Below are 26,543 nucleotides of genomic sequence, written 5' to 3'. Positions count from 1 at the left end.
GCAGTCTCCATCTCACGACGTGAACACACCACATGCGCGCAGCAAACGACGACGACACTGCCGGAATTCAACATGGCGGCACTAGCGACGTTATGCGAGCATTTGAGAGTATAGCTAGAGGAAATCTTCACTATTCGACAAATTGTATTACCGCTAACAATTAAAACATTTTCGCAAGGTAAAAAAAATGCCTATGGGCACCGTAGTTGTGTGGCAGGTTTCCTTCTATTGACGAGTTGTGCACGCTGTGTGCGAGAGTAACTCCTTTTCCGCTTGAAAAGTAGTTGCGCAATCTCCTTTCCCGAAAAGGAACTTTGCCGTAAAGGAGATACTCCTTTGTCGTGTGTCACTGCACTTGAACGCCTTTCCGGTAAATGTCCCTTTACCTTAAGGACTTTAGAGTGCCCGTGTGTCAGGGGTATAAGTTTCTCTACCAATGCTGCTGTAGTACTCCCAATGACCAGATCACTGTCTGCCGTCTGATTGTGGATATCTTGATACAGAACTTCAAGTGGAGAAGGAGCACCCTTTATAGCAGTTGGCAAGACAAACCTAGTCAAAAAGTCAGTGAGGAGTTGGAGTAGAACCGGCCGCAGAATATGTACTTGAGGTGCCTGTGATTGTGGCTGGCAATTGGCTTTCTCAAAAAGCGAAATCACATCGCTTCCGGAAATCCGGAAAAATCCGCAAGCCAAGTAAATGTCAGAGGTCAAAAAATGAGGTAGCCTTTTTTCACAAGTTAGGACAGACTTGACTTGCAGACTCGGATAACACTGGCTTTTTTTTGCAGCTGGAACATCTTTCTCGGTTGGTGCTTCATGCCTGTGACTGGTTTCGTCGGACTTAACACCTCCTGATGGTTCGGGCCTACGAAGAACCTTATAAGACTCCAAAAAGGATGGGCACCGCTTCTTTCCTTTGATTTCACTTAAGAAAAAGCTAACCAGAGGTTGCCACTGGTCAAGAATTCTTGTCAGCCACTTGCCTAGTGAGAACTAACGAGTCGGTACAGTAAAAGCTCGTTAATTCGAACTCGTGGGGGACTGAAAAATTGTTCGAATTAAGCGGAGTTTGAATTAACGAGCGAGCGAAAAAAAAAAAAAAAAAAAAGATGGCCATTGCATTTGGCTGCTAGGGCCGAAGCCAAAATAGCCATATCTGGGATCGTCATCGAGGAATACGCACTAGTACTCTTTGAGGTCGGCGATTGCGGGTATTAAAATCATGCGAGTCCAAACACCAAAGGAAATAAAGATATCCAATCAATTTATGCGCCTGGAACTAATGATAAATGTACCCACGTGAGCGTCAGGCTTAATGATGAAATATGACACTATTTATGCTTCAAAAACATGTTTATTAACAAAAGAATAATGATCGAAGCATATCAACATGAAAAATAATCGGTGATTTGCATTCGTTTGCGCTTTCTTCGCCGCGACTCGCAGCGCAACGAAAACCTGAAACGGCTTGCTCCGGAGCATCGGCGGCGGCGGCGCCCGCGCGTCAGAGAAAACTTGCTACGGCATGCGCCGGAGAGTGGTGTGCAGCGAGCGATGAGCGAGCGCGGCTTCGGCCGCTTATCTGTTTTTTCTGCCAGCGTCCGCTGCGGTGTACGCGGTTGTTGCGACGCGCGTCTTTTCTTTTCTTTCTTTCCTCTTATCTTTGAACTCTCCTCTATCTGCACGCGGCAGCGGTGATGGCTCGGCCTGAGCCAATCGGCAGGCCCGTGCACTTTCCTTTTCATCCTTCCCTCAGTCGCAACAACAACAACGCCGGAGGCTCCAGCAAGGAAATTGGCGGCTCGCCTCGTGCGTGCAAAAATGCGCGCTGGCTTATTTATTCTCGTCGCTGTGCATACTAAAAAAAAAAATTTCAATGCATTGTACTCGTTACGAGGCGACTTCTATTTACGAGAAGCAATGTCGGCTGCCGGCTCCTAGTTCGAATTAACCGACGTGAGTACCGGTACGTTCGAATTATCGGGCGTTCCAGCCCATTGATATACATAGGGCTTTGCAGGGACCCGGGCATCAGTTCGAATTAACCGGCGGTTCGAATTAAGAGATTTCGAATTAACGAGCTTTTACTGTACATGCTTCAAAATTTTTCGCATTTCCACATTGTGCATTTCTTGAAATTCAGACAGCTTGCCCTTGCATTCAGAGCTTTTCTCGAAGTAATAAAAGATATCCACAAGGGCTTCATCAAACTTAGCCGGCAAGCATGCGGCCCCTTTTTCGGCAGCAAGGTTAATTAGATGGCACGGGCAGCCAACCACAACTAAGTTTTTTTGTGCCTCCTATAAGACTGCAGCGACGCATTTTTTTTCTTCCTAACATAACGTTTGCATTGACGGCGCAAAACGCAATGCAGTTTGACACGAGCACGTCAAAGGTCTCCATTGGCTTCAACACGAGGTTCCCGATTTTTGTTCCTGTCGCCTGCCCGTGGAGTTCTCGAATGCCGAGTAACCTACTTTCAATGCGCAAGCATTCGTTGACGTAGTACAGTAGAACCCCGCTGTTACGTTCCTCACTGCTGCGTTTTCCCGGCTGCTACGTCGTTTTCATCCGGTCCCGGCATAGCTTCCATAGGATCCAATGTATAAGGAACCCCGCTGTTACGTTGTAGCTGTGAAAACGTTCCCGCATGATACGTCGCAACTTAGCACCCCGAACCCGCCTGGGCAAAAGTAGACAACGCGCTCCAACCGCCATTTTGGCTTTTGACGAGGTTTGGCTGGGCTTGGCCGGGCTTGGCTATGGAACTGGCTGCAAGAAGCCGCACGCCAGTTCGAGAGGCCGCATGAGGCCGCCACTAAGTGGCCATTCGTGAAAAATGATCTTACTATCATCACTGTGATTACGGTCACCGCATGGTTGTTGGACGGGTCGACTCACGGAGGAAGGAAACTCGGGAGAGGCCCTGACGTCACTCTTTGTGAAGCTAAAGTGAAACCGAAAGTTGGCGTTGCTCGTAGCGTTGCTCCGCCTATCGGGCCTGCTCTCCTCTCGTTTACGTTTCTCCCACGCCGCGCTGCGCGCAACCGGGCTGCTCGGACGCGCGTGCTCCGCAGCAATACTAAAACAATCGTTAGCACGTTAGCATGATTACGTCAAAGAGGGCAAAATTTCCCGCGGATATTCGTTCGTCCGTTGCCATTGCCGTGGCACGGTGACGACAAGGAGCACGAGCCGCATGATGCCGGGGAGTTGCCAAATCCTAAGCTTTGGAGAAGCCGTCGCGGCTCTGGCCCTCCTCCGCAGGTACGTCGCACCTCACAGCGACGCTGACAGCAATGCGGCCTTCCAGGGTATTGAGAAACGTGTGGCGATTTATAGCGAGCGAAAGAAACGGCAAGCCACCATTCTAGACTTTTTTTATGTCTTAAGCGCACTCTGTGTAAATAAATTGTCTATAGTTGAAGCTGCACTTTTTTCATTCATTTTCGGAGCTTTCCTCACTGTTGCGTTTTCCCGGCTGTTACGTTTTTTTTCCCCGGTCCGGTGAAAAACGTATGAACGGGGTTCCACTGTACATCACCACAATCGGGTACAGCTGTGCAATACGTAGTGTCATTGCTGCCATCGACCGCAATAGCAAAAGCGTGGTGCTTGATGGTCTTCAGCATCGTGCTCTGCCCATATGCGATTTCTCCTACAATTGCACTTGCCTTCGTACGTAAACATCCATAACGCTTCACCTCGTCGCATTTCGGAAACATTTTCCATAGAAGAGGCCCAACCTGGTCGCTGACACTAAGGGGTAGGTTGTGTTCGACGAGGAAGCCTGTATACAGGCACTCCCCACGTACAGTGCAGTCCACTTATAACGATACCACACATAACGATATACCGGTTATAACGATGAGTCAACTTCAAAATATCAACTGGTGCATTAGGGCTATCAGAAAAAAAACCACATATAGCGATACGTTATTCACCACATATGGGATACGACAATCGAAATTTTGCCTTTTGGGTGGTGTTTTCCACGCAGAATAATTGTGGAGTTTCCCATAACAGAGACGGGGGAAAAATTTGCCTACGCGAGTTCGTATCTGCCGCCATTACTGCCAAACGTGTCCCGCCAGTGCGCCGATTACGAAAGCAACAGAGAACATTGGAAGTTGGCGCAGCGTGCCACAAGATGGGGCCAGCTGCTTCAGATCCACGTTGCCGGCGAGCGTCCAGAGAGGGGGAAAAAAACGAGGAAGAAAAGAATAAGGCGAGAAGCGAATCGTGCCTGCGCTCCCTTTCTGCAATCTCACTCTCTTCCTCAGCGAGTGCAGAAATGCATCGCGGAAGCAATGGTAGGTGCCCCGACAAAGCGCAAAGCTGTGCTGCTTGAGACGAAGCTGCAAATTTTGCAAGACTGAAAGCCCGAACTCACGCAGTCTATGATATAGACGATTCTCAAAACCTCGAGCGCCACGATTATGAAGGCGAGAACCAGTGACCATGACGATAAACAGAAACAGCGAGCTTGTTGCGCTAGGGCGAAACCCCCATATGTGAAACCAACACACTGGATGCCGCTGACATTGCAAAACTCTGGGAGCATGTCGCTAGTGGCGATAAAATAGGCGGTGTTTCGATGGAGGAGTTTCTGAGTACAGATAGCGCTGCCTTGTTCTGCGAATAATCTCCAACGGGGCGATCGTTGTCATGACAAATGGCGGCATTGCGCGACGAGATTGACAGTGGCCCGCCTTTGACAGCGATCTCAGTGTTCACACAAAGTGTACTGTCGTCGATAGAGTCGCTTATTGATTTCATCTACGCTAAATTATAGCCGCCAGTGTTCGCGCAGCCGCTGGATGCAATGCACGCCGCGATTGTGAACCTGAAACTTCCGCGAAAGCAAGTACAGATTTCCGACTATTTCAGCACACCTAACGCTTGATGTGCTGTTTAGAGGTATAAATAAACTATTCTATTATTTTCACAGCCTTTTTTCTACGTCAATTCTTAATTCTAAGGGGCAGATTTGGTTCTGGAGCTACTAAGGTATGCTTGGCAGCCTTTCTTTTTTTGTTTCTTCCTCTTTTTTTTTTTTTTTTACGGTAGTCCAGATATAGCGATGATCGGTTATAACGATTGGATTTTTCATTCTTGATATCGTTATAAGTGGACTACACTGTAGGACACTGTCGTCGCAGTTGTTACAGAGAAATTTCACTATCTTGCCTTGCTGCTCAGCGGTGCGAACATAGCTTTGATGCTTCACTGTTGAAATGTGCAGATTCCAGTCGCTTTTGCCACTGTGCATCACGCTGACGTCACATCCACATGTCGTACAAAACGCAAAATGTTCTTCTCTTCTTGATGCCAAAAGGCACGGGAGTTCAGAAGTACAAGATCGCAAAAATTTCTGCAAATACCTTTTCTTGGGCTTTGATGGCGCCATGGCATCAAGCACATGAGGATTCTAACTTTACACAGTGTGCCGGACACAGAGAGCCTAGCCAACACTAATCATACACACAAGCCGCAGCAACAAGATGCACCATGGCAGAAGGCACACATGAAATGCAAGAGCTACATTGGCTCTGGCTTTGGTCGGCTTACTAGGCACCATAGTTGGCTGCATAGTCGATACCGATGGTGCTAGAGCAGCCATTGTTAGCGATGCTGACGATTATGATGTGGCTGTAGATTCCACGGTGCCGGTTTCGCAAAAAACATTATTGTGCGAACAGATACCACTTTTCATGAGATATAAGACAGTGATCGTACAATCAGACAGTTCAGTAAGAAATCTGGAGTCTCCCGGGCAAATCGGGAGGGTTAGCTGGTATGCCTTGGGATACCGAGCCACACTACTTCCTATCAGGACCGGAACTAACTGGCTGCCGTCTGGCTGCCAGAACTCCTAAAATCGAAGAGGCCCCCTATTGATAGCGTGCCCTTCCCAACCTTGGAGGCTATAGAGTGGGCAGTGAAAAATCCAACAAGGCAGCCTCCAAGATCAGGTGGCGTGGCTCAGAACGAGCAATTTAAGAAAATCTAGCTTTGGGGCATAGATTTGGCCGCAAAATCAGTCGCAAGAATGCGTTAGCTCTATGGAAACCCTGACGGTGCATTTATGAAGTCCATTGGCTAAAATCCATTGGCTACTGTAATATCCCATATGCTTTCCTTGGCTTCATATGGTTGTGCCGAACAAAAATTTTGCCCCCTTGGTTCCTCTCCTCATTCAGGCCAATAGCATGCAGCATTTAGAGCAGAACTAAAGAGTGACATTAGATTCTCTTTTTAACAGCCCACTTGCTTTACCAATTACTCCATCTGCATTTCAATTTATCTCACCAAATGAGTGCCAACACACCCAACTTTTCTGATTAGCATCCATATTTTGGGTAAACAGTATTTTGTGGCACACAAAAGATCCTAACTTCTAATGACATAATTCACTATACAGCATGGAAAGGACAGGACAAAGGCAGAGGAGGTGACACACAGCACTGAAATGCACTCTAATGACTGTGCTCATTGACTGACTTTAGCCTATGTTGTGCCAGAATCCCCAAAAGAGCTGCACCCTCACCCAATCCGTCAAGTTGACTAAGCAGCCCGAGGTTGGTTGAAGGAGTACTGTGCTGCGATAGGGTACACCAGGGAAGCCCAAATCCCGGAAGGGTGTGTCGAATTCAATTTCTCCTTTGGTAACTGCCTCCACTTTCTCACAGAAGGTCTTGAAGGCAGTTTTGAGCTTTTGACGTAATTCTCGCTCAGCCTGTGGGACAACAACAGCAAATCAGGAATCACAATTTCAGCTAACCTGTGTGCAGTGGAAAATGCAAAATCCATACACCTCCTTACCTCAGACCTAAAAGGATACCTGGGAACACTCAAACACAAAAATATCATTCCGTATAGAGAGGGTGCCAGTGAATAATTAAACTCTGGGGTTTTTACATGCCGAAACAATGATCTGATTAAGTCACACCATTGTATTGTGTATATGCAGCTAATGCTGCACATACACGTTGGCAAGGCTTTGACTCAAGGCTTGTGAAGTTGGAAGCCTATCACAACAATGAAGTTTCAGTTCATAAACCATCGAAAGCTCAACAGCTCACATGCCTCCCGTTCTCTTAAGATGATCACCTGAAATTTACTGCAAGTTTAGATTTAACAGAAAATGGAAGCATAACAAAATAAAGCCTTCTACTCACCTGCTCTGCAGCAAGATCATCTCTATCGTGCATGTGTTGATGTTTTCCCAAATCTGTAGTGATCTCTCCAACTTCAGTGTAGAACTGAACATCATTGTGCTTCTTCTTGCCAAACATGATTGCATTCTAGAGGGGGGGGGGATGCGTCCACAATAAGCAAATTAGTATAGAGAATCCAAGTAATGTCAGTTAAACAAAATAGGTTCTCAAACTTGAATGATAAACCACACACCAGAACTTTATTCCGTAAAATAAAACATTATGTGACAATAGTGTGATTTTACTGTTGCAATCCTTTCCTGCTTCCTTCTTCAATCATAGATATAAAGCACATGTTGCAAATATCCAAGTGCTTGCCTTAGGTGCACTTAGAATAGCAAAACAGATTACAATGGCTAGAGTTTTTATTGGAAAGACATACAGAAGGAATCAAACAATGATCACCCAATTTTCATTTCTCCCATTTATCAATGTATGTTCTTTCATCAATATTTCCAAATATATGGCATAAATTTATGAAATAACTTTTTTCTTGTTGCCATTAAATACCATCAAGTGCAGCAATCCCATACATTGGTGTTCACTATAATATGCTGAATCACTACCCACCCATGAATGCGGACAGTAACCCCCCCCCCCCCCATCCCCCCAAAAAAGGTACTACACATGTGGGTGATGACTCAGTATTTACGGAGAACAAATACACAAACCATGTATGAAAAATAACTGGCACAACTAAAAATCAAATACTTGCCAGTGACCCCAAACAATAATAATTCCTTGTTGTACTAAATACATCATATCAGGCCCAACCTACTGAATTAAAAGTAACACCCGTGGCTTCAGAACCTATTTTTAAGTGCTGTGATAGCAGCACGAACACGTGCAAATGCCAGTCACTGGTTTAGTTTATGCATACTATATGTTTTTGAAAAAGCCCATGCATTTAAGCAAAGGAAAACAATACCGAACTTTTGTCAATTAAATCTCAACCAAAGGTCCTGGCCAGTGCCCATACATGCAAAACCATGATCCCTATAAATTGACTGTCCACATGCAACAGTTTACGGTGGCCATAGTCAAATGGCACAGCATGTGCCACAAGGCTGCGCAGTGCTGAATTGGTAGGCCTTTTGTGCCACTGCTACTGAGTGTACAGTGACGGCAGACATTGATTAGCTTTGACAACTTTATTAGACATATTAATTTCATTGAAGATGCAGGAAAAAAGCTGTTCATTTAATGGCAGACTTTTGAATCAGCTTACTTATTGGTAAATACTCCCCCTGACAGGCAATGTTGGCCATGAGGGCATGCAACAGTTATGAAACAATTTCTGCCTTCTCTTCAGCAATACAGCAAGGTTTTATATGCAACAGCATGTTCCAAATGGAAACAATGAAAAATAAAGAAATAGATAGATAAATAAATAAATACTGTGCCTAACCCTGAGTGTAAAGTGGAGAAGGATTATCATCTCCCCATCACAAGGCTGGAAAAAGGCATGCTTGGTGTTGTTGTACAAGATGTCAACTTTGTCACCTCGCACTGAAGTGAAGCGGAAACCTGCAGCAAAAAAAAAAAAAAAAAAAGAGCCGAAAGCCAGATGTTCACACTAACATTCAGACAGCATAACTGAAACAGCAAACCAAATGCAACATGTAGTCACATAAGGAGAAGTTACAGTAGAATGTTATAAAGGGACCCATACTGCTATTCTCAAAAACGAAGCTTTAGAGTTAAAAGAGAAAAAAAAAGACAGGCTCTTCTTATGCAACAGAAGGCCAAATAATAAATTAAAGCATTGAAAGCATGAGTCAAATTCATGCAGCGCAGTTGCGATGATGGAATCTAATCCTTTCATCTTTGTTGTGCAGCTTTTCTTCGTCCTGCTGTGTTCCGTGGCTGGGGTGCGCACGGATCATCCTGAACACGCCAGCTTCGCGCAGGCTGACCAGACCAGCGCGCAAGATATCATGGTCAAAGATATGCCCGTGCAGGATGGTCTTCGGGGTTCACCATGGGACAGCAGGATACGTCACTCGACAGCGCCTGCACAGCTGCACGGCCAACAAGCAGCGCCTCACCACAGCACCTGTATAAAAGCCCTCCCTCGGCACTACGGCTTCACTGGGCACGGCAGCGCAGCAGTTGCGATGGTGGCATTTAATCCTTTCGTCTTCGTCGTGCAGGTGAGACTATATGGTTTGTGCTTTCGGTCAAACAACCCATTTCTGCTATTGCTACCGTGCCCACGGACTCGCCTTTCCGTTGATTCGGGCAGTTGTATTTTGATTTGCATTGACATCACATTGTGTTTGAGAGAACTGCTATTGTTGTGCGGTGATGTAGAATCTAACCCAGGACCTGACATAAACCAGATCGCCAAACAACTTAAGGACATAGCCACTGATATTAAAGATATTAAAGAGAGACACCTCGTTCAGATGGATCAGAAGTTAGATGTGTTAACAGCAATCGAGGCAAAGGTGTCATTCTTTGAATGTGAGATAACAGATATGAAGGTGGGCTTGCAAAGGCTTGTAGAGAGCTGAAGACTAAGAAAATTGGAGCAGACGAGCAAACCTATTAGTATATGGCCTCCCTGAAACAGAGGGAGGAAGCAGTGAAAGCCTAGAAGCGGCTGTGAACGACAACATAATTAAGAACACTCTTGGTCTGGAAACGGTTGGTATTAAGCGCATCCACCGTTTGGGTAGATATTCAAGAAATAAAACCAGACAAATCATATTCAGCCTTCTCAACGCTAGACAGAAGACTCAAATATTACGAAAAGGCTACAAGCTAAACGGCTCCAACTTGTCTATCGGAGTGGATTTCAGCCGCAAAATGCGGGAGACTAGAAAGAAACTCTGGGATAGAACAAAACCCAATCGGGAAAAACACGAAAAAGTCTCTATCATATGATAAGCTCTACATTACTGATCGGGTATTTGCTTGGGATCACAAAAAAAAAAATGAAAGGGTGTCACTACAAACAAACAGAAATAAATCATCCATCAACCTTAAGTCAAACAAATGTGAGACCCTAACAAAGAAACTTGAGACCCTAACAGTGCTTAATATAAATGCGAGAAGCATAGTAAACAAAGTAGAACTCCTGGAAGGACTGTTACTAGAACACAATACTGATATAGTGGCCATCACTGAAACCTGGCTATTTCAGCACAATGCGTTGGCGGGCTAGTTGGTGAACAAAGTAGCTGAACAAAGTATTTATGAAACCTGGCTATCCCCAGATATCTTCAATCACAAGATATCTCCACCAGGTTTTACTCTGTAAAACCTGGTGGAGATAGTTCAGTTGGCATTGCGCCAACCAGTTCAGTTGACGCAATGCATTCGTGTTTTGAAGGATGGGGCGGCTTAGAGCTATGGGCAACGGGAGGTGCATGGAGATGGCTGAAAAGCATGCTGGAAAACAAGCGCACGGCGGCTGTTGACGCAGCGGCCCATCGTGCAGCAGTTTGAATTTCTTGTTTTCTTTTTTCTCTTCGAGGATTTAGCATTTCACTACCTTTCGGCTTGGAAACCCAGCCGTCGGACTTCGTCGTTATAACCAATAATGTGGCATAGGGCATTGTAGTAAGCAGGTTATTTCAAGATGAAAAAAATACAAAAGTTGACAATAACAGCAGCTACTCGTCGTTATAACCATTATATTGTTAAAACCGGTACTGTTCTGCACAAGAAAAAAATTTCAAAAAATGAAACTTACTCTCGGCAAGCAGAAATTTCATCTCAATGTGATTTTCTATGAAATCTCCTTTGAAGGCCCTAACTTTATTTTTGATACACAGTCAAAGTCCGATTCTTTGGATGCCCTAAAGGCTGTGAATATGGCTGAAAAAATGTATGTGTGCCTTTTACTGCACCAAAGGGCTCAAATCGCCACAGTCATGTCTGAAATAGGTCTGAATACGTACACTTATTAGGCGTATCAGTGCGTGTACTGGGACAGGAGACAGTGGGTGCACATGTGTGTAATTAAATACATATTGTGTCCAGTGACAGTTGTCCCTTTCCACTCTTGGAATGTTTCACTGCAATACCTCACATAAGCGTGCCATTGGCAAACAGCAAGAAGATTCATAGCAAACGTCAAAGCAGCTAGACTTAACACTGACAGCCAATACCCCGGCCATGACTGCTGGTGGATCTATGTACGAAAGTGCCGGTTCGAGGCTATGAGATAATCGAAACGGCAGCGATGGTAGCGACTTTCGAGTAATGCCGTTTTGGACCTACGATTACGGCAGAAAGTCTGGAAAATCGGATGGCAATGGGTTTTTGCGTCCAAACTTACAGGCATTTTTACACATTGGCCTTATTGGGCACATGACAGTGCCGCAAAGGCGCCTGAAAAATCTGTCGTTGACTGCAGTATTTATATTGTGGGCAAAAAGGCAAATTTGGAAAATTGTATACAGCTTTTTATAAATGCTTTAGATTTAACCACAGTTGTTTAGCTATTCTTGGCGGTCTTGTATACAAGAAACCCCAAAATCTCTGAGAAAGTTTTTTCTGAATTTAAAAACATTGCAGTTTCTAACATTTTCAGCTGTAGATTTTGCATTGGGGTGTTCCACCTTAAAATATGAAAGGCTGCATATTTCATAGGACACCTAGCAAATTGTTTCAGCAAGCTTAGTGAGCCATTTTTCACTTAGGCAAAAAATAAAATAAAAAGAAAGAATAAAATAACACGCTGAAAGCATGAAGAGTTAAAGGGCCCCTGAAACAGTTCGGACAAATTTTGTAGACGTGTAGGGCACAGCCTAAGTAGAACATTCGCACCCCAATTTAAGTGAAGCGTTACGTATTAATGGAGCTACAAGCGGTTACAAGTTACCCTCCTCCCTAGCCATGCTTTTCCTCCTCGACTCGTTCGCCGAGCGATCGGCGCTAAGCTCTGCCTTCACTGGTTCTGCGTCACGATGCGACGTCACGTCATCCACTTCCGGTTGTTTTCGAGCCCGCCCGCGCGAAACCTCTCCGCTAGCCGCTTGGCCTCTGACCCCAAGCGAGAGCTATCAAAGCAGCGTGCGTTGCGAGCATTCCGAACGTGTCTGGTATTCCGGTAACCACACACATTTCGACGGAATTGTGGAGACATAAACTCAAGCTGACGAAGGAACTAGCGTAGACGTACATGAGCTGCCTGATCCGTCTGCACGGTCCAGCCACCTTTGGCACAGAGCTTAACCAGCCAAAGAAAGAGCTAATATTGCTCTAACCAAGTGTTAAACATTTTAAACAGTTACAAAAACAATGTGTTAACGATAACACTACTGCGAAAAATTTACACCAGCAGCAAATACATTTTGTTACTGCTACTGTATCTGGTTGAGCTCTATGCCGCCAGGTGACTGCACCGTGCAGACCATTCACATTTGCGCTTCTGTTCATCCCATGAAACTACACGCAAGCGGACACGGCCAGGCCCTGTCCCCTTGCACTGGCGTTTACCCTAATACCGGACTCGGGAAACACTACTGCGTTAGTAATATTCCGGTGTAAAGTGACGGTCACAATCGCGCAAATCCTGGCACCGATCGGATAGCAGCAGTCCGATACGCTGCAGCCAGTCCGCTCGTCTACTGGCTTGCAGAGGGACACGATGTCGCAGCTTGACATATTGCCAGTCGCTATCTTTACAGTCCACAACGCAACAAAGCCGAATTATGCTCGCGAAAAGACAGACCGACACTGATGGCGGAGCTCTCATCAAAGACGGAGCATGTTGTAACACAAGCAGACAACACTTGCTGTGTGCCGGAAGTGCTTAAGTGTACTGAAAAATTGTTCTTGTGCATTCCCTTTATGTTATTTTCATTTTATAAAAACAAATTAACTAACATTCAAACCATTACGAACATCATTTGTTTACCACAAAGTTGGAAAAATTATTGATCACGCGCTTTGGTCAGCCAATCGGATAGCTCGCCCCACTGACGTCATATGGGTGATTTGCGTCATATGCGTAGGGGCGGCTTATAATTGCGCCGCGCAGTGTGCTGCGATCGGCAGTGATGTGCATTTTTAAAACCTTATAATAAATTACACACTTTATGCGGAGCACTTAGATGTGTCAATTAATGATCAGAAGGACCTACTCGAACGACTCAGTACGTTTGTAGAAAATCGTCAAAATTGTTTCAGGGCCCTTTAATCATTTTTAAGCTGGCAACTAGGATTTATTAAAAATGGCATCCTCCTCTGTGCACACTTGTACCGGTGCCGGCTGCCTTCTGGGGGAAAAAAAAAAAAAAAAAAAAAACGTTTTTTTTTTTTTTTGAAGCTTCGTTGGACTCTGACGAAGGCCACCTCTCCAACAAGTTTTGCAGTGACGATACAGAGCTGCAGTTACCCACCAAATCATCGGACTCTGACAATGACAGTGTGCCGTCGTCAGCGGACAGACATGAATCATGAATAACTTCCTACCGGTATCTCCAAGATTTGTTTTCCTGGTTGTGCCTGGCATCAAGGTGTAGTTTAAAACTTCTACAGAGCAATATTATGCATATAGCACTGCAGAGACTCAGGGATTCTTTGCTTTGCAGTAAAATGAAGGTCATCTTTGGTCCCAATTTTCGAAAATGTTTTGTTTATCCTTCTTACAAATAAAGTGTTTTATGAATTTTTTGGGGGTGGTTTAGAGAATGATTTAGCAAGTAAATAATAAACTTGTAGTTTCTTAAATCGTTTTTGACTGCAAAACTGTGTAGCAAAAGGGCTAATTTTAACAAATATTCTGGTATTCATGCACCTCTTTCTTAGGTCAAATGACTTACCATTGGAGTGCGCTTCCAAGATGCCAGAAATGCGCTTGGAGTAGATGTTTGGCCGAATGTACAAGTCCTTGAGCTTGGGATTTCCTTTGTTTGAGCTTAGCACAAGAGTGTCCTGCTTTACTATACCCTGCACCAAGCGAAGAATACCCCATATTACGATTTAAAAACATGCAACAGTAAAATGTTTTTCTATAGACTGTGCAAGGACAACTTCATGGTGAACAAAAGCTGGCACCTCTTTCTCTCGTTCCTCAGCTTCCCTCGTCTTAAATTTCTTTTGAACTTCTTTGATGAGTCTAAAGGCTGTGTTCAGGTTGGATGAGGGTGCAGAGATCTCCCCTGGCTCCTTCACATTGGTGCTCCGGTACGTTCTGAAACGCATGCAACAGGATACGGGTTTATAACGACTTTCATGAATGCAGCATGTGTTAAATTATGGGGTTTTACGTGCGAAAACCACAATCTGATTATGAGGCACGGTGCAGTGGGGGACTCCAGAAATTTTGACCACCTGAGGGTGCATGTGTGAAGGCTAGGCATACAAGGATAGTACAAGTGCGTGTGCATTACTTATCTATGACTATCAAATTAAATAGTGCATCACTGATCATAATTTACTGCAACTGTAGCAAAAACAAGGCTTACATTTCCTTCAAAAATGTGGCTTCTGGATTCGGAAAAATATTGCCTTCATTCCGACCCAAGGCTGAACCAGGGTGGAAGAAGTTTATCCGAAGATAGGTGTAGTCCCCTTCAACAGATTGTGATATGTTCTGAAATCAAGCACAAGAACAAGGAATAGAAAAATTGGTAATGGCATTTATAGCTTACTAAAAAAATTTGCATGAAAAAGAAATATTAAAGTGGATCTCAGGTGACTGCCACAACCGTAGTCTAAAATTCATTGCTGTTGGCCTGTTCATATCTTTTGTCTACAGCCAAACCTTGTTACAACAAATACCACAGTAACAAACATTTCAGATTAACAAACGTAAGAAATCATGTGCAGACTGCTTATAGTAGTTTCAACGTAAAAACGTTTCAGTACTATGAACTTCAGAATAATCATCGTTAATTCCTGTGTCACACTGACAACACCTCAGTACTACAAACTTAAATTCCGAAATGTGGGGATTCTTAGGTTTCAGTGTAGAGTAGAACCTTGGTAATTCGACCCCCATTAGTCGGGAAAATCTGACAATTCAACTCGTCCTTTGCTCCCGGCAGGTGTACATATTTAATGAAATGAAACTGTCGTTAATTCGGACATATTTGGCCACACATCAGTTAACTCGGACTACTCTTGGAGCTTGGCGAGCACTACAAATGTGCGATGCAAACGAGGAATAATGGCATTAGTGTCCACCGAAACGAAGCGGCCGAGTTCACATTGCCACAGCCATCAGTGGAAATCGTACGTAAATGACAGCAATGTCAGAGCGCTTTGTGCCTTTGAAGCCTTTATTCTTGTGTTTACCACAGAGCATAGCACAGAGGCTTCACGACTGCCTAGTCACCATCCACAGCAGTTGCAGCAAACAGTAGTTTCGTTTGGCTTGGTATGTGTGTCGGGCGGGTGCCTTCATAACTGCATAGTTGCCATCCATGATCGCGTTGATAGTGACCGTGGTTTCGTCCACAGTTGCATCAAATGGCAGTTTCATTTTGATCCAGTCCGTGCGTCGGCCACGCACATTTAGAACCACTAGGTCACTGTCCATGATCGCATCGACAGCGTCCGTGGTTTGCCTGCAGCTGTTGCTGTAAACAGTAGCTTCGTTTTGACTAGGTGAAAAGCTGTTGAATATGAAGAGCACCATCTACATCACGATGGGCAGTGACCTGGTGACAAAATAATGGGGGTGTGCGCACGGCAGAGAAGAGCATAGACATAGCTAAAACATAATACTTAGTGAAAAGGCATTGAAAAAATAAAGTTAATGATTAAATTTATTAAGGTTAATGCTATATATACAGTTAAACCTTGATATAATGAACTTCAATATAACGAAACTCGATATAACGAAGTATTTAACTCAACCTCTTGTCCATAGAACACAGTGCATTTAGAACCTCAATACAGCCGAACTCATTTACATAGAATTATTCTACATATTGAACAATTTCTAAACAAGGTATAGTTACAATGAGTATATATAGTAAAAATTACATCATGCGGAAACGTTTTCACAGCTACTACGTAACAGCGGGGTTCCTTATACATTGGATCCTATGGAAGCTATGCCGGGACTGGATGAAAACGACGTAGCAGCCGGGAAAACGCAGCAGTGAGGAACGTAACAGCGGGGTTCTACTGTACATACACGTGCCAGACAGCAGCAGTGGGAAAGTTGAAGGAAAAGGCAAAGAAAGCTTCGCTTTAAAAAAATTTTCCCCATGGTAGGGAAAGAGTTAATGAGCTGAAAATAGCTTACAGAAACCACCTGCCATAAAGATGAAAAAGATCTCCTGCATCCTGGAAGAAAACTGCAATACTAATTTGGTTTAATAAAAATACAGCATACATTACAGCTTGATTCACCATCAGCCTATATTTATGTCCACTGCAGGACGAAGGCCGCACCATGCAATTGCCAATTACCCCTGTCCTGTGCCAATCGATTCCAACTAACGCCTGCGAATTACCTAATTTCATCACCCAACCTAGTTTTCAGCTGTCCTCGGCTGCACTTTCCTTCTCTTGGCACCCATTCTTTAACTCTAGTGGTCCACCAGTTATCCATCCTACGCACTGCATGGCCTGCCCAGCTCCATGTTCTTTTTCCCCCCTTAATATCAACTAGAATATAAGATATCCGTTTCCTCTGATCCACACGGTGCTCTTCTCGCCTCTTAATGTTACACAGTGACATTTTTCATTCCACTGCTCTTTGCGCGGTCCTTAACTTGTTCTCGAGCTTCTTTGTCAACCTCCCAAGTTACTGCCCCACATGTTAGCACTGCTAGAATGCAATGATTCTACTTTTTTTTTTTCAGTGAAAGTGGTAAGCTCCCAGTCAGGAGCTGGCAATGCCTGCCATATGCACACCAACCCATTTCTATTCTGTAAATTTCCTTCTCATGATCAGCCTCCCTTGTGAGCCATTGACCTTGGTAAAAATACTCCTTTACAGACTCTACAGGCTGGCCAATGATCCTGAACTATTGTTCCCTTGCCAGGCTATTGAAATTTTTTTTTACCATACAAGATGTGCTTGCTCTTTTCCAGAAAGTCGACGAGAATATGGCCGAGGTTGACAAAGGCCACGTCCTCAAAGCAACCGCAGATGACGTATACAGCTTGTTGATCTACAACGTTTCCTAAATCGACGTCATTGGCATGGAATGCCGCCGCTGCAGTTTCAGTTTATTTCTATTTACGATTACAAACGTTGCTGAAAATCACCTGGGCCCATAGCAATACTGCTAGTTCTGGGCCCATGCAAATGAATCTTCAACCCCACTCTTGCACTTTCTCTGTTAAGGTCCTCAATCATTTGTTGTAATTTGTCCACAGTGCTGAAGAGGATAATGTCATCTACAAACCGAAGGTTGCAGAGGTATTTGACATTGATCCTCACTCCTAAGCTTTCCCAGTTTAATACGGCTTAAATATGTAATCCAAGCATGCAGTGACTAGTACTGGAGAGATTGTGTATCCTTGCCTGACCCCCTGTCTTGACAGGTAACTTTACTTTTCTTGTGGTGAACCAAGGCCGCTGTGGAATCTTTGTAGAGATTTCCAAAAATGTTTACGTATGTCTCCTGTATTTTTTTATTACGTAATTCCTTTACAACTACTAGTATTTCTACTGAATCAAATGCCTTTTCACAATCTATGAAAGCCATGTAGAGAGGTTGATCGAACTCTGCAGATCTCTCGATTACCTGACTTATGACATGGATGTGTTCCATTGTAGAATATCCTTTCCTGAAGCCAGCCTGTTCTCTTGTTTGACTGAAGTGTTGCCCTTATTCTATTGGAAATTGGTGAATATGTTATACAATACTGAAAGCAAGCTAATGGGCCTATAATTGTTTAATTATTTAACGTCTTCCTTGTTGTAGATTAGTATAATGTTGGCATTCCATTCTCTTGAATATTAGGTACGCAAGTTAGTGATAGCTAGAAATAGTCTTGTTACGTAAAGTGAGTAGCCGCCCATGCATGTGCAGCACTGCATTTTCTTGCTCAAAATTTGTAAGCTTTAAGCATTGTGATAAATTTTCTGATATTCGATTCAAACTATACTATTTCGTATTCGCACACCCACTGTAATCTTTGATCTCCAAGGCCGCTGCTCTTGACTGAGGAACTTGCGATAATACATGGACGCTGACAAATTTGTTTCTGCACCACTCCACATGGTGATTATACAACGCTACTAGGCACTGTGTGCCATAAACTTACCTTGATAGTGGAAATGTGGTAGGGAACTGGAATGCCAAATATTGGCAAGATCACAGTTTCATACTTCTTGTCTGCACAAGAAAAGTGATACACAGTATAAGGCAGGGCAAGCAGCAGCCCAAAGAAAGAACTATGCAGTTCTTCAGTTACAACCTCCGCTTTTCAGAGCATTTTAGAACACTCGCTCAACTTTGATTACTACCTAAGAAAAGTATAGCTATGCACAAAATGTGAACACCTTTCAGGAAAACCACAATTAGTGTTCAAGGACTGCATGAAAACACTGTTCAATATGCAAGTAATTTAAATGTGAATTAAGTAATTACTAAATTAGTTCTGGAGCATGGTGCCACACAACATGATGCACAAGCTCCAATTATTCAAGCTCAGTTATAGTTAGTTCCAGAGGAATAAAAATTTAATTTGGGGGTTTATTGTCCCAAAACTGCACAATGGGTTATGATAGATGATGTGAAGGGCTCTAAATTCCCCCTTAGCCCTCCACAGAATGCAAAGGAGCCCGCCTTCTCTCTCCCTTTACAGGTGGATTTATACCTGTCCTCGTGATGAACGTTGCAATGATTTAAATGAATGTCTACACATATAGAAATAACAAAAACAGCGCACAAATTACGTGATCACTGACAGGGCATCAACATGTGGCTCTGTGTCACTCAACCACAGTCTCAAGTTGCCGTTGCCAGCTGTGTAGCCAAAACTTGATTTATTTTGTAGTACAGTGAAACCTCTTTAAACTGTAGTTGGCCGGAGCTTGGAAAAAGTACATACTAAACGGTAGTACTGCTTAACCGAAATAGCATGAGACCGCCCACTTACCTGTCAAAAACAGAACTCAGAGAGAGTGCGATGAAAGGGGGAAAAAACATGCAGTATTTATTCACTTCGCGCGACAAAAGTTACTTTCGTTTGATGCCGTGGCGGCCTAAAAGCGATGACCACGGCCTCAAACTTACTGAACCTGCGAGCCAGCTTTTCAGCCAGCCCCCTCTTCTCGTGAAGCACTCGCATGGGAGATTCCTACATGACGTTGCGTATTCTCTGTGCATGGGCGCGGTAGCGCTGCAGATGTCGCGGGGCGCCTTTTTCATTGCGGGGTGCTGTTCTCGTCACGACGATTGTATTCATGAGGCTGACTTAACGCACAGCTTCTGCCACTGTTGGGCCTGAATTGCTCGTGCTGTCGCTTTCGATGTCATCCTCATCACTGTCGCTAGGCTACACTTCGGCAACAACAGAGGCAACAATGGCGAAACGTTGAACCCCGTAGCAGACATCTTTTCGCGGTCGCAGCAGCGCTGCCAAGGAACTACTTCGCATTCCAAATGCCACACACCGTAGTCAACAGTAGATCCCTGTCGCGTGCCAGCGGCGACTTGTAGCCTCAAACCGGGCTCGTACCCACAGGGGGGATTGGCCACACTGGTTTGATTGAAAAGTGCATCTAAATAAGATATCAAAATGGGATAAACGCATACATTCAAAACGAAGCACTAGGCTTCTTCATGTCACGTTCGATAGCACTAACGATGTCCAATTTTTCTTCTATACCACTCGGCGTCTTTTTTATCCAAGCTTTGGCATGACACGAGCGACGAGAGTCCTTCACTCTCTGGCAAGGCACTGAAATGATGATGTTGATGTGGCTTCACGCGCAAATGCACAGGGAGCTTGGAGGCCACTGTTCTGATCCATGGTTCCGATCTCTGAGGCTTGTTGTTCTGCCGTGCGACCCGATGGAGACGACGCACCACCGTGTTTGCACGACGAAAAGTGGAAACACTACGTGCTAACCGATACGTACGCAATAAGCTGGTACGGTTTATGCGGATACGAAACACATTATATTCAATGGTTGCTGAGTCAGGGATTTGACTTTACTACTTTAAAAACAAATACAGTAAAAGCTCGTTAATTCGGACTTCTAGGGACCATAAATTATGTCCGAATTAACCGAATGTCCGAATTATCGAGCGGATAATAAAAACAATAAATGCACGACTTTCATCAACAAACCTTTACTGCACAATATAATCGAGGATGCTCGTCTGCTTTCGAGCAGAAACCTGCGCGAATACTATTTTACGAAGTCCTTCCAGGTGCTTAGAAGCTCGCATGCTGTCTGGAGTGTCCCAACAAAATTCTTCCAACACAGCGAGGGCCTCCGCGCCTTCCTTCACAGTGCGAGGGGGCCGATGCTGCTCCTCTCGCGACTCCTCTTCCTCCTCAGAATCTTCACTGTGCAGCACGTCCCTGACAATTTCTTCTTCAGTAAACGAGCCGGCTGTAACAATGCCGTCATCAATGCCGACCGTAATCAGCGAGTGTCACCGCATCCGGCAGAACTCCTCCAAAATCCTCGCAGTCATCATTGTCATCTAGCGACACTTCGGCCACTGCATCATCGCCAGGCTCATGCACAACGAAGCCACTGTGTCTAAAACAGTTGGCGACGACGTGCGCGGGCGTGTTGTGCCAAACATAGGCAAGAATGTTGACCGCGCTCAAAAGATTCACATCGTACTGCTTGCCGACTTCAAGGCACAGGAGCATCCGTTCCAGCACGCGCCTGCGGTATTTGGTCTTGACATACTGAATTATGCCTTGGTCCATCGGTTGGAGGGCCGATGTTGTGTTCCGCGGCAAGAAAACAACTTCTATGTTGTCCAGTCCGGTGACACTGTTATGCGCACTACAATTGTCCAGCACCATGAACACTTTGCGGTTCTTTGTGGAAAACTGTCGGTCTAACTTCTGCATCCAGCCACGAAAAATTTCCGACGTCATCCAGGCCTTTTTATTCGCTCGGTATTCCACCGGAAGAGCAGGCATGTTCTTAAAGCACCGTGGCTTTTGTGCCTTTCCAATGACGACAAGCGGCAAGCGCTCTGTTCCTGTCATGTTGGCGGCTAAAAGAATGGCGACGCGTTCCTTGGATCTTTTGCCACCGATGCACGGATCTCCTTTCATGGTCACAGTCTTGTCTGGCAAAGCCTTAAAGAAAAGTGCTGTTTCATCAGCATTAAATATGTCATTTGGATCGTAGGCGGCGATGTGTTCGAGCAGCTGAGCGTTCTTCCAGTTGTTGGCAACTTCTTCATTGACAGCGCCTCTTTCGCCACACACAGTCTTAAAAACGAGGCCATGTCGCTCTCTGAAGCGCGCACACCACCCTTCCGATGCCTTGAATGCATCGATATGCATCATCAGTGCAAACCTCTCAGCTTGCGCCATGATGAGGGGTCCACTCAATGGCAGACTTGCATTACGCGAGTCGACCACCCACTGAAGCAAAGCCTCTTCCAACTCTGGATGAGCTGCTGTTCGCAGACGCTTTCGTGACACTCGAAACTTCTCGCTTTCGAACGCCTGAAGAATCTGTTCTTCATTTTTCACATACGTGCTCAAGGTACTTCTTTTCACGTCGTACTTCTTCATGGCTTCTTGTCGAGAGAGTCCGTCCTTCAGGGCCCGCAAAATTTCCACCTTGGTAGCCAAGTCCTTCGCCTCGTATTTCAGCCGCTTCGCCGGCGTTGCCATTGGCAGAGAATGCAGTGACACGGGCACACAACAGAAAAGCACCAATAAAGTTCAATAACTGAGCTGCGCTAAATCCAGCGGTCCTCGGCAAAACAGCGTGCAAGGATGTAGTGCACCAACACCAACAAAGCGACAGAATGGCCCCGTCGATAACGCCGACACATGCAAAAACAAGGAAAAGCACCCATCCAGCCACAAATCGAGCCAATTGGATTGGATTGGCCAAGTTTTAGCCACTTCATGTCAATTGCGATGCTGCGTTTGGGCAACGAGGCGTTGGTCTGGGTATCACTTTTGTGCCACGTTTGCCGTATTTTCGTTTTTGAGCCTCGGTGGCTGCCTGAAATCGTCCGAATTATCCGAGGTGGGCTGGAATCCGTCCGAATTAACGAGGGTTTCGTACCCATAGACTCCTATATATAATTGAAGGGACGAGGCGCGAAGGTCGAATTATCGGATTTTCCGAATTAACGGATGTTGAATTAACGAGCTTTCACTGTATATTGTTTAAGCAGGTATGGTTTAATGAGGTTTTACTGTAGTACTTGCAGCTGGAAACTAATTATGTGGAAGATTTTGTTACATTCTGACTACTGAGCTTAAGTACTAAAATTTGCTCTACACGATCAGATTAAAGTCTTGTTGGCTACCATGCTGTGCACAAACATGCTCAAATAAGATACCACATAAAATACGCTCTTCAGTTAAAGCAACAAAAATGTTCACTCACTAATTGGTGTAGCCACACAGCCTACACAAGATTAAGTTGCTGAACACCAGTATCATTGAAGGAGCTAGAGGCCCCCACTGTTTATGGTTTTGCGTGTTATCCTTAATACTAGAAGCCATTGTATTAAAATTAAAGAAATTCGCGCAATTTATAATACATGCAGCCGTTATTTTTTCCACCTCGCTCCGTACACCAGCATGCATCGACCCTGTGGCTACTACATTAGGCACAACACACCAACAACAGCATCTTGGTGCAAACAAACTGCTGCATGCAAAAGTGGTTTACTATTTTGACATGAAATATCTTTAAAATCATAAAGCCACTCATAACAAAAACAAAACAAAGAAGCCATTATTAGATAACACAGTGAACCCTCTCAAAACGGAACCTAAAGGGACCAGAGAAATTGGTTCCGTTTATCAGGAGTTCCATTTACTGAGACAAAGCTGAATACAATTACATGAAAACAAAACCAACCATCCATGAGGATTATGTTCCATTTATGTTTATCGAGATTCCACTGTACAGTGAGTTATCAAGAGTGCACTGTAAGTGTGTTGTATGCACAGATATCACTGTTATTGCGCCACGCCCGATGCAATCAGGCCTAATTTAGCCTCTTGCTCAACCTTCAGAGAGGCTTAGCTCAGCAGTATGTTTGTTATTCCTACCGGGGAAGTAGTTGCATTTGAGAGCTCACTCAGCCATAGTAGGTACACTCTACACTTGTTACAACAGACCCGCATACAACAGACCATACTTCAGCCTTAGTCTGTTCTACCTTTTATTAACCCTTTCAGGGTCAAAGACTTAAATATACGGTGCCGCAAACAAGTCCAAAATGGTCGATGCCGTATATTTACGGCACGGTCTGTATGTTTAAAAAGCACGGCAATTTCGTTTTTCTTTTCTTTCCTAGCATGTGCTGCCACTATGTGGGAATACTGGGAATTTTATTCCCGCGCCTCCTCTCGGTTTTCTTTGCATGGTTTGTTTTAGAGCTAGTTTGCTCCAGCGCGTCTATATACTACTGCTCGCACATTGGCACGCGTGCGTGCGGACGGGCAGGGTTTGGGTTTTGTTCCGCGGGCAGGTTCGGCTTCTTGTGCTCGCAAAACTTATGGCTATCTCGTTACTAATCACTCAAAGGGCGACCACCCGTTTCTCGCGTTTTGGTCTCACAGGGGTGCGCATAGGAAGGATGCCGCCATGCATGAGTTTCCTTTTTTCTTTTTTTTAAAGGAGGCTTGCAAAAACTAATTGCCTCGGTTGGCGATAAGATGAAGATTAGCAGAAGTTTGTCACACATTTTCCTTTTTTGACAGACACACAATCAGTTGTTTTTTAGGGCGCTCACCTACAGTTTGATTACGCTATGGACGTAAAAATTAGTCTAAGAGCAGGAACATTCGAGTCTTGCAAAATATTTTCGTGCGCACATTTTCTAAGCTTTGAACTATGTGTATAACAATGTATAAAATTTTTATTTCCTATAAGTTTATTTTCTTTTTTATCATTATTCATGAATAAACAGTACATATATACAGTCGAACCCGACTATATCGAACCCGTTTACATCGAATTATTCTATATATCGAACAATTTCTGGTCACGGTATAGTTACAATGAGTATATATAGTAAAAATTACGCTTACATCGAACAAATATTGCAGTGACTCCCGATATATTGAACGTCAAGCGGCGGAAAAGTGCCCCCAGAAGTTGGCTTTCCCTCGCGGTAGCGGGGAAACCCGGCGGCGCGGCTCCATCCAACCGCTCTCCCTACCGTGGCCGCGCTGCCTCGGGCTGTTCGGGCGAGCCATCGACACTCCCCCTGTCGCGCATAGTGGAGTCTATTAGGCCAAATCCTCCCTCTTTTTCTATCATCTTTCACTTGCCACCCCCTCTCCCCTGACGACGCTTCGCCGTGCTCCCACACGGGTTGCAGAATCAAACATCGTTCCTTTCTTTAGATCACTATCTAGCGATACTCCCCAGCAAAAAATGATCCTGGCCCGCCTACAGCGCTTGCTCAGACAGGCAACCAGAGGCTCTTGTGCTCTCTTTGTGCAAGATGGCGAAAGTGCGAGTTGTCTGGCTGCTTCTCTGGTTTATCGTGTTTGCGCTGTTTGCGCCTTGTGGGCCTTCTCCTGCAGTGTTGCCGTGATGGAGCGGCAGAATTCGCCTTTCGTTGTGAAGCTCGAAATCATAAATCGCGTCGCACGCGATGAGAAGTTGGATGTCCCCGCAGCGTGCAAGATTCCGAGGAGCACTCTCGGCACGATTAGGGCTAAAGTGGTCAGACTCGCAACCACGACCTACTGTATGTCGTGGTATATACCAACGTTACTACACTAGCTTCAGTTGTAAAACTCCCCGCCCGCGCGCTTACAGCCGCTGTCGCCACTTCTGTGACAGCCGCCAGATGGCAACGCTGTTCCATCGGGCTTGAGGCTTCGTCACAGCCTTGAGCTCGAGCAGACGGGCAGTTTGCGCGTGTTTCACACTCGCTGGCGTTCTCCCTTGTGTGGATTAGTCATACCACGAGAAAGCGGTATCCACCTACAGCAATAAGATTTATCGCGCCAGTTCGTTAATACTGAAAGAAGGGTAAACTGCGCGAAAGGAAGAAACGCATACAGCGAAGCGCAGAAGCTGCGTTTCTAAATGTTGTGTGTTTCTTCCTGTCGTCTTAACGTTTCGACAGTTTAGGCTAGCGAGCCTGAATATCTGGCCAAAGTGCGTGATTGTAGGATGATCTTCATCCCCACCGAAGCTTCTCACCACGCCAAAGAAGCGCTACAAAAAGAAAGATGAGGCCGGTCTTTCTACATACAAGCAAAAAAAAAAAAAAAAAAAAAAAAAAAAAAAAAAAAAAAAAAAAAAAAAAAAAAGAAAAGAAAAGAAAAAGAAAGAAGTCGGATTTTTCATTCCGTGAAGATGCTTAATCAGCGAAGCTGAAACGTGCGGCCCCTGTGTTTATCACTGGGTTAATCCGGAGCAGTGGCGTAGCAACAGGGGGGGCCGGGGGGCCGTGGGCCCCGGGTGCAAGGGGCCAGTGAGGGAGGGGGTGTCATATACGTCTGAAGACACCCCTCTTTCCACCGACTACACCCAGCGGGGGGGGGACAGAGAAGACCTAAGGTCCCCGGGGTGCCACGTGACCTAGCTACGCCACTGATCCCGAGGGTTCATTAAAGTATTTCTCAGTTATGAAGTTACACACACAATCGGCTACGACGGAGAGAACGACGCACTGACGGTATGCCTGCAGTTGTCGCTTGCGTTCGATGTCTCGAGTTAGCTCAGCGGCGTGGTTAGTACCATCGCTTGCGATTTGCCGCTTGTGATTCTTCGAAATTAAATATCTTCAAAATTAAATCTTTCCGTTACGTAAGACCATGAGTGGCTCATACCCCCGTAAACGAGGCCTCCCCATTACGACGACAGAAGTGAAGTGAAATTCTACACTGGAAAGATGAACGGCCACGCAGCCAGCTGTGGAAGATGACGACGAACGTGGGAGCAGTGGCACGAGCGCGTGCCGTTGATTTAGCAGAGTTCCCGGTCGGCAAGAGGAATCGCTCTGTTTCACGCCGAGCGAAGCGTCGCATTGCTGGGAGCACAGAAAAAGTGGTGCGCCGAACTGTCGACATCGTTCCGATAGCGGCCTATGCAGCCAGGTACGCAGCATGTCGGCATCGTCTGCTGATATTCTTAAGAAACTCGGCGAAGGCTACAGTCCCACGGATGACATGCTTGCTGAAATTCGCTGTCGACAACAAACGACAGAATACACCAACGCTGCATCGCGTGCTTAGTCCGGCCCGCCCGCGTAGC

The 26,543-nt window shown here is 45.1% G+C and overlaps 1 protein-coding gene across 1 annotated transcript in view; it reads right to left on the bottom strand.

Moving 5' to 3' along the window:
• The window catches only part of dre4 (SPT16 homolog, facilitates chromatin remodeling subunit dre4), a 170,454-nt gene that overhangs the window by 37,791 nt on the left and 106,120 nt on the right, over window positions 1–26,543 (bottom strand). The window contains exons 15-21 of the mRNA XM_050195378.3: window positions 18,413–18,483; window positions 14,647–14,774; window positions 14,237–14,372; window positions 14,002–14,128; window positions 8,631–8,749; window positions 7,184–7,309; window positions 6,553–6,741 (exon numbers count right to left, since the gene is read on the bottom strand). Coding sequence (XP_050051335.1) covers window positions 6,553–6,741; window positions 7,184–7,309; window positions 8,631–8,749; window positions 14,002–14,128; window positions 14,237–14,372; window positions 14,647–14,774; window positions 18,413–18,483 — 896 coding nt within the window. The remainder of the gene's footprint in view (window positions 1–6,552; window positions 6,742–7,183; window positions 7,310–8,630; window positions 8,750–14,001; window positions 14,129–14,236; window positions 14,373–14,646; window positions 14,775–18,412; window positions 18,484–26,543) is intronic.

Source organism: Dermacentor andersoni, chromosome 1, assembly GCF_023375885.2.
Source record: "Dermacentor andersoni chromosome 1, qqDerAnde1_hic_scaffold, whole genome shotgun sequence".
NCBI classification, from domain to species: domain Eukaryota; kingdom Metazoa; phylum Arthropoda; class Arachnida; order Ixodida; family Ixodidae; genus Dermacentor; species Dermacentor andersoni.
Note: the sequence above shows the minus strand (reverse complement) of the source record. Positions and strands in the feature narration are given on the sequence as shown.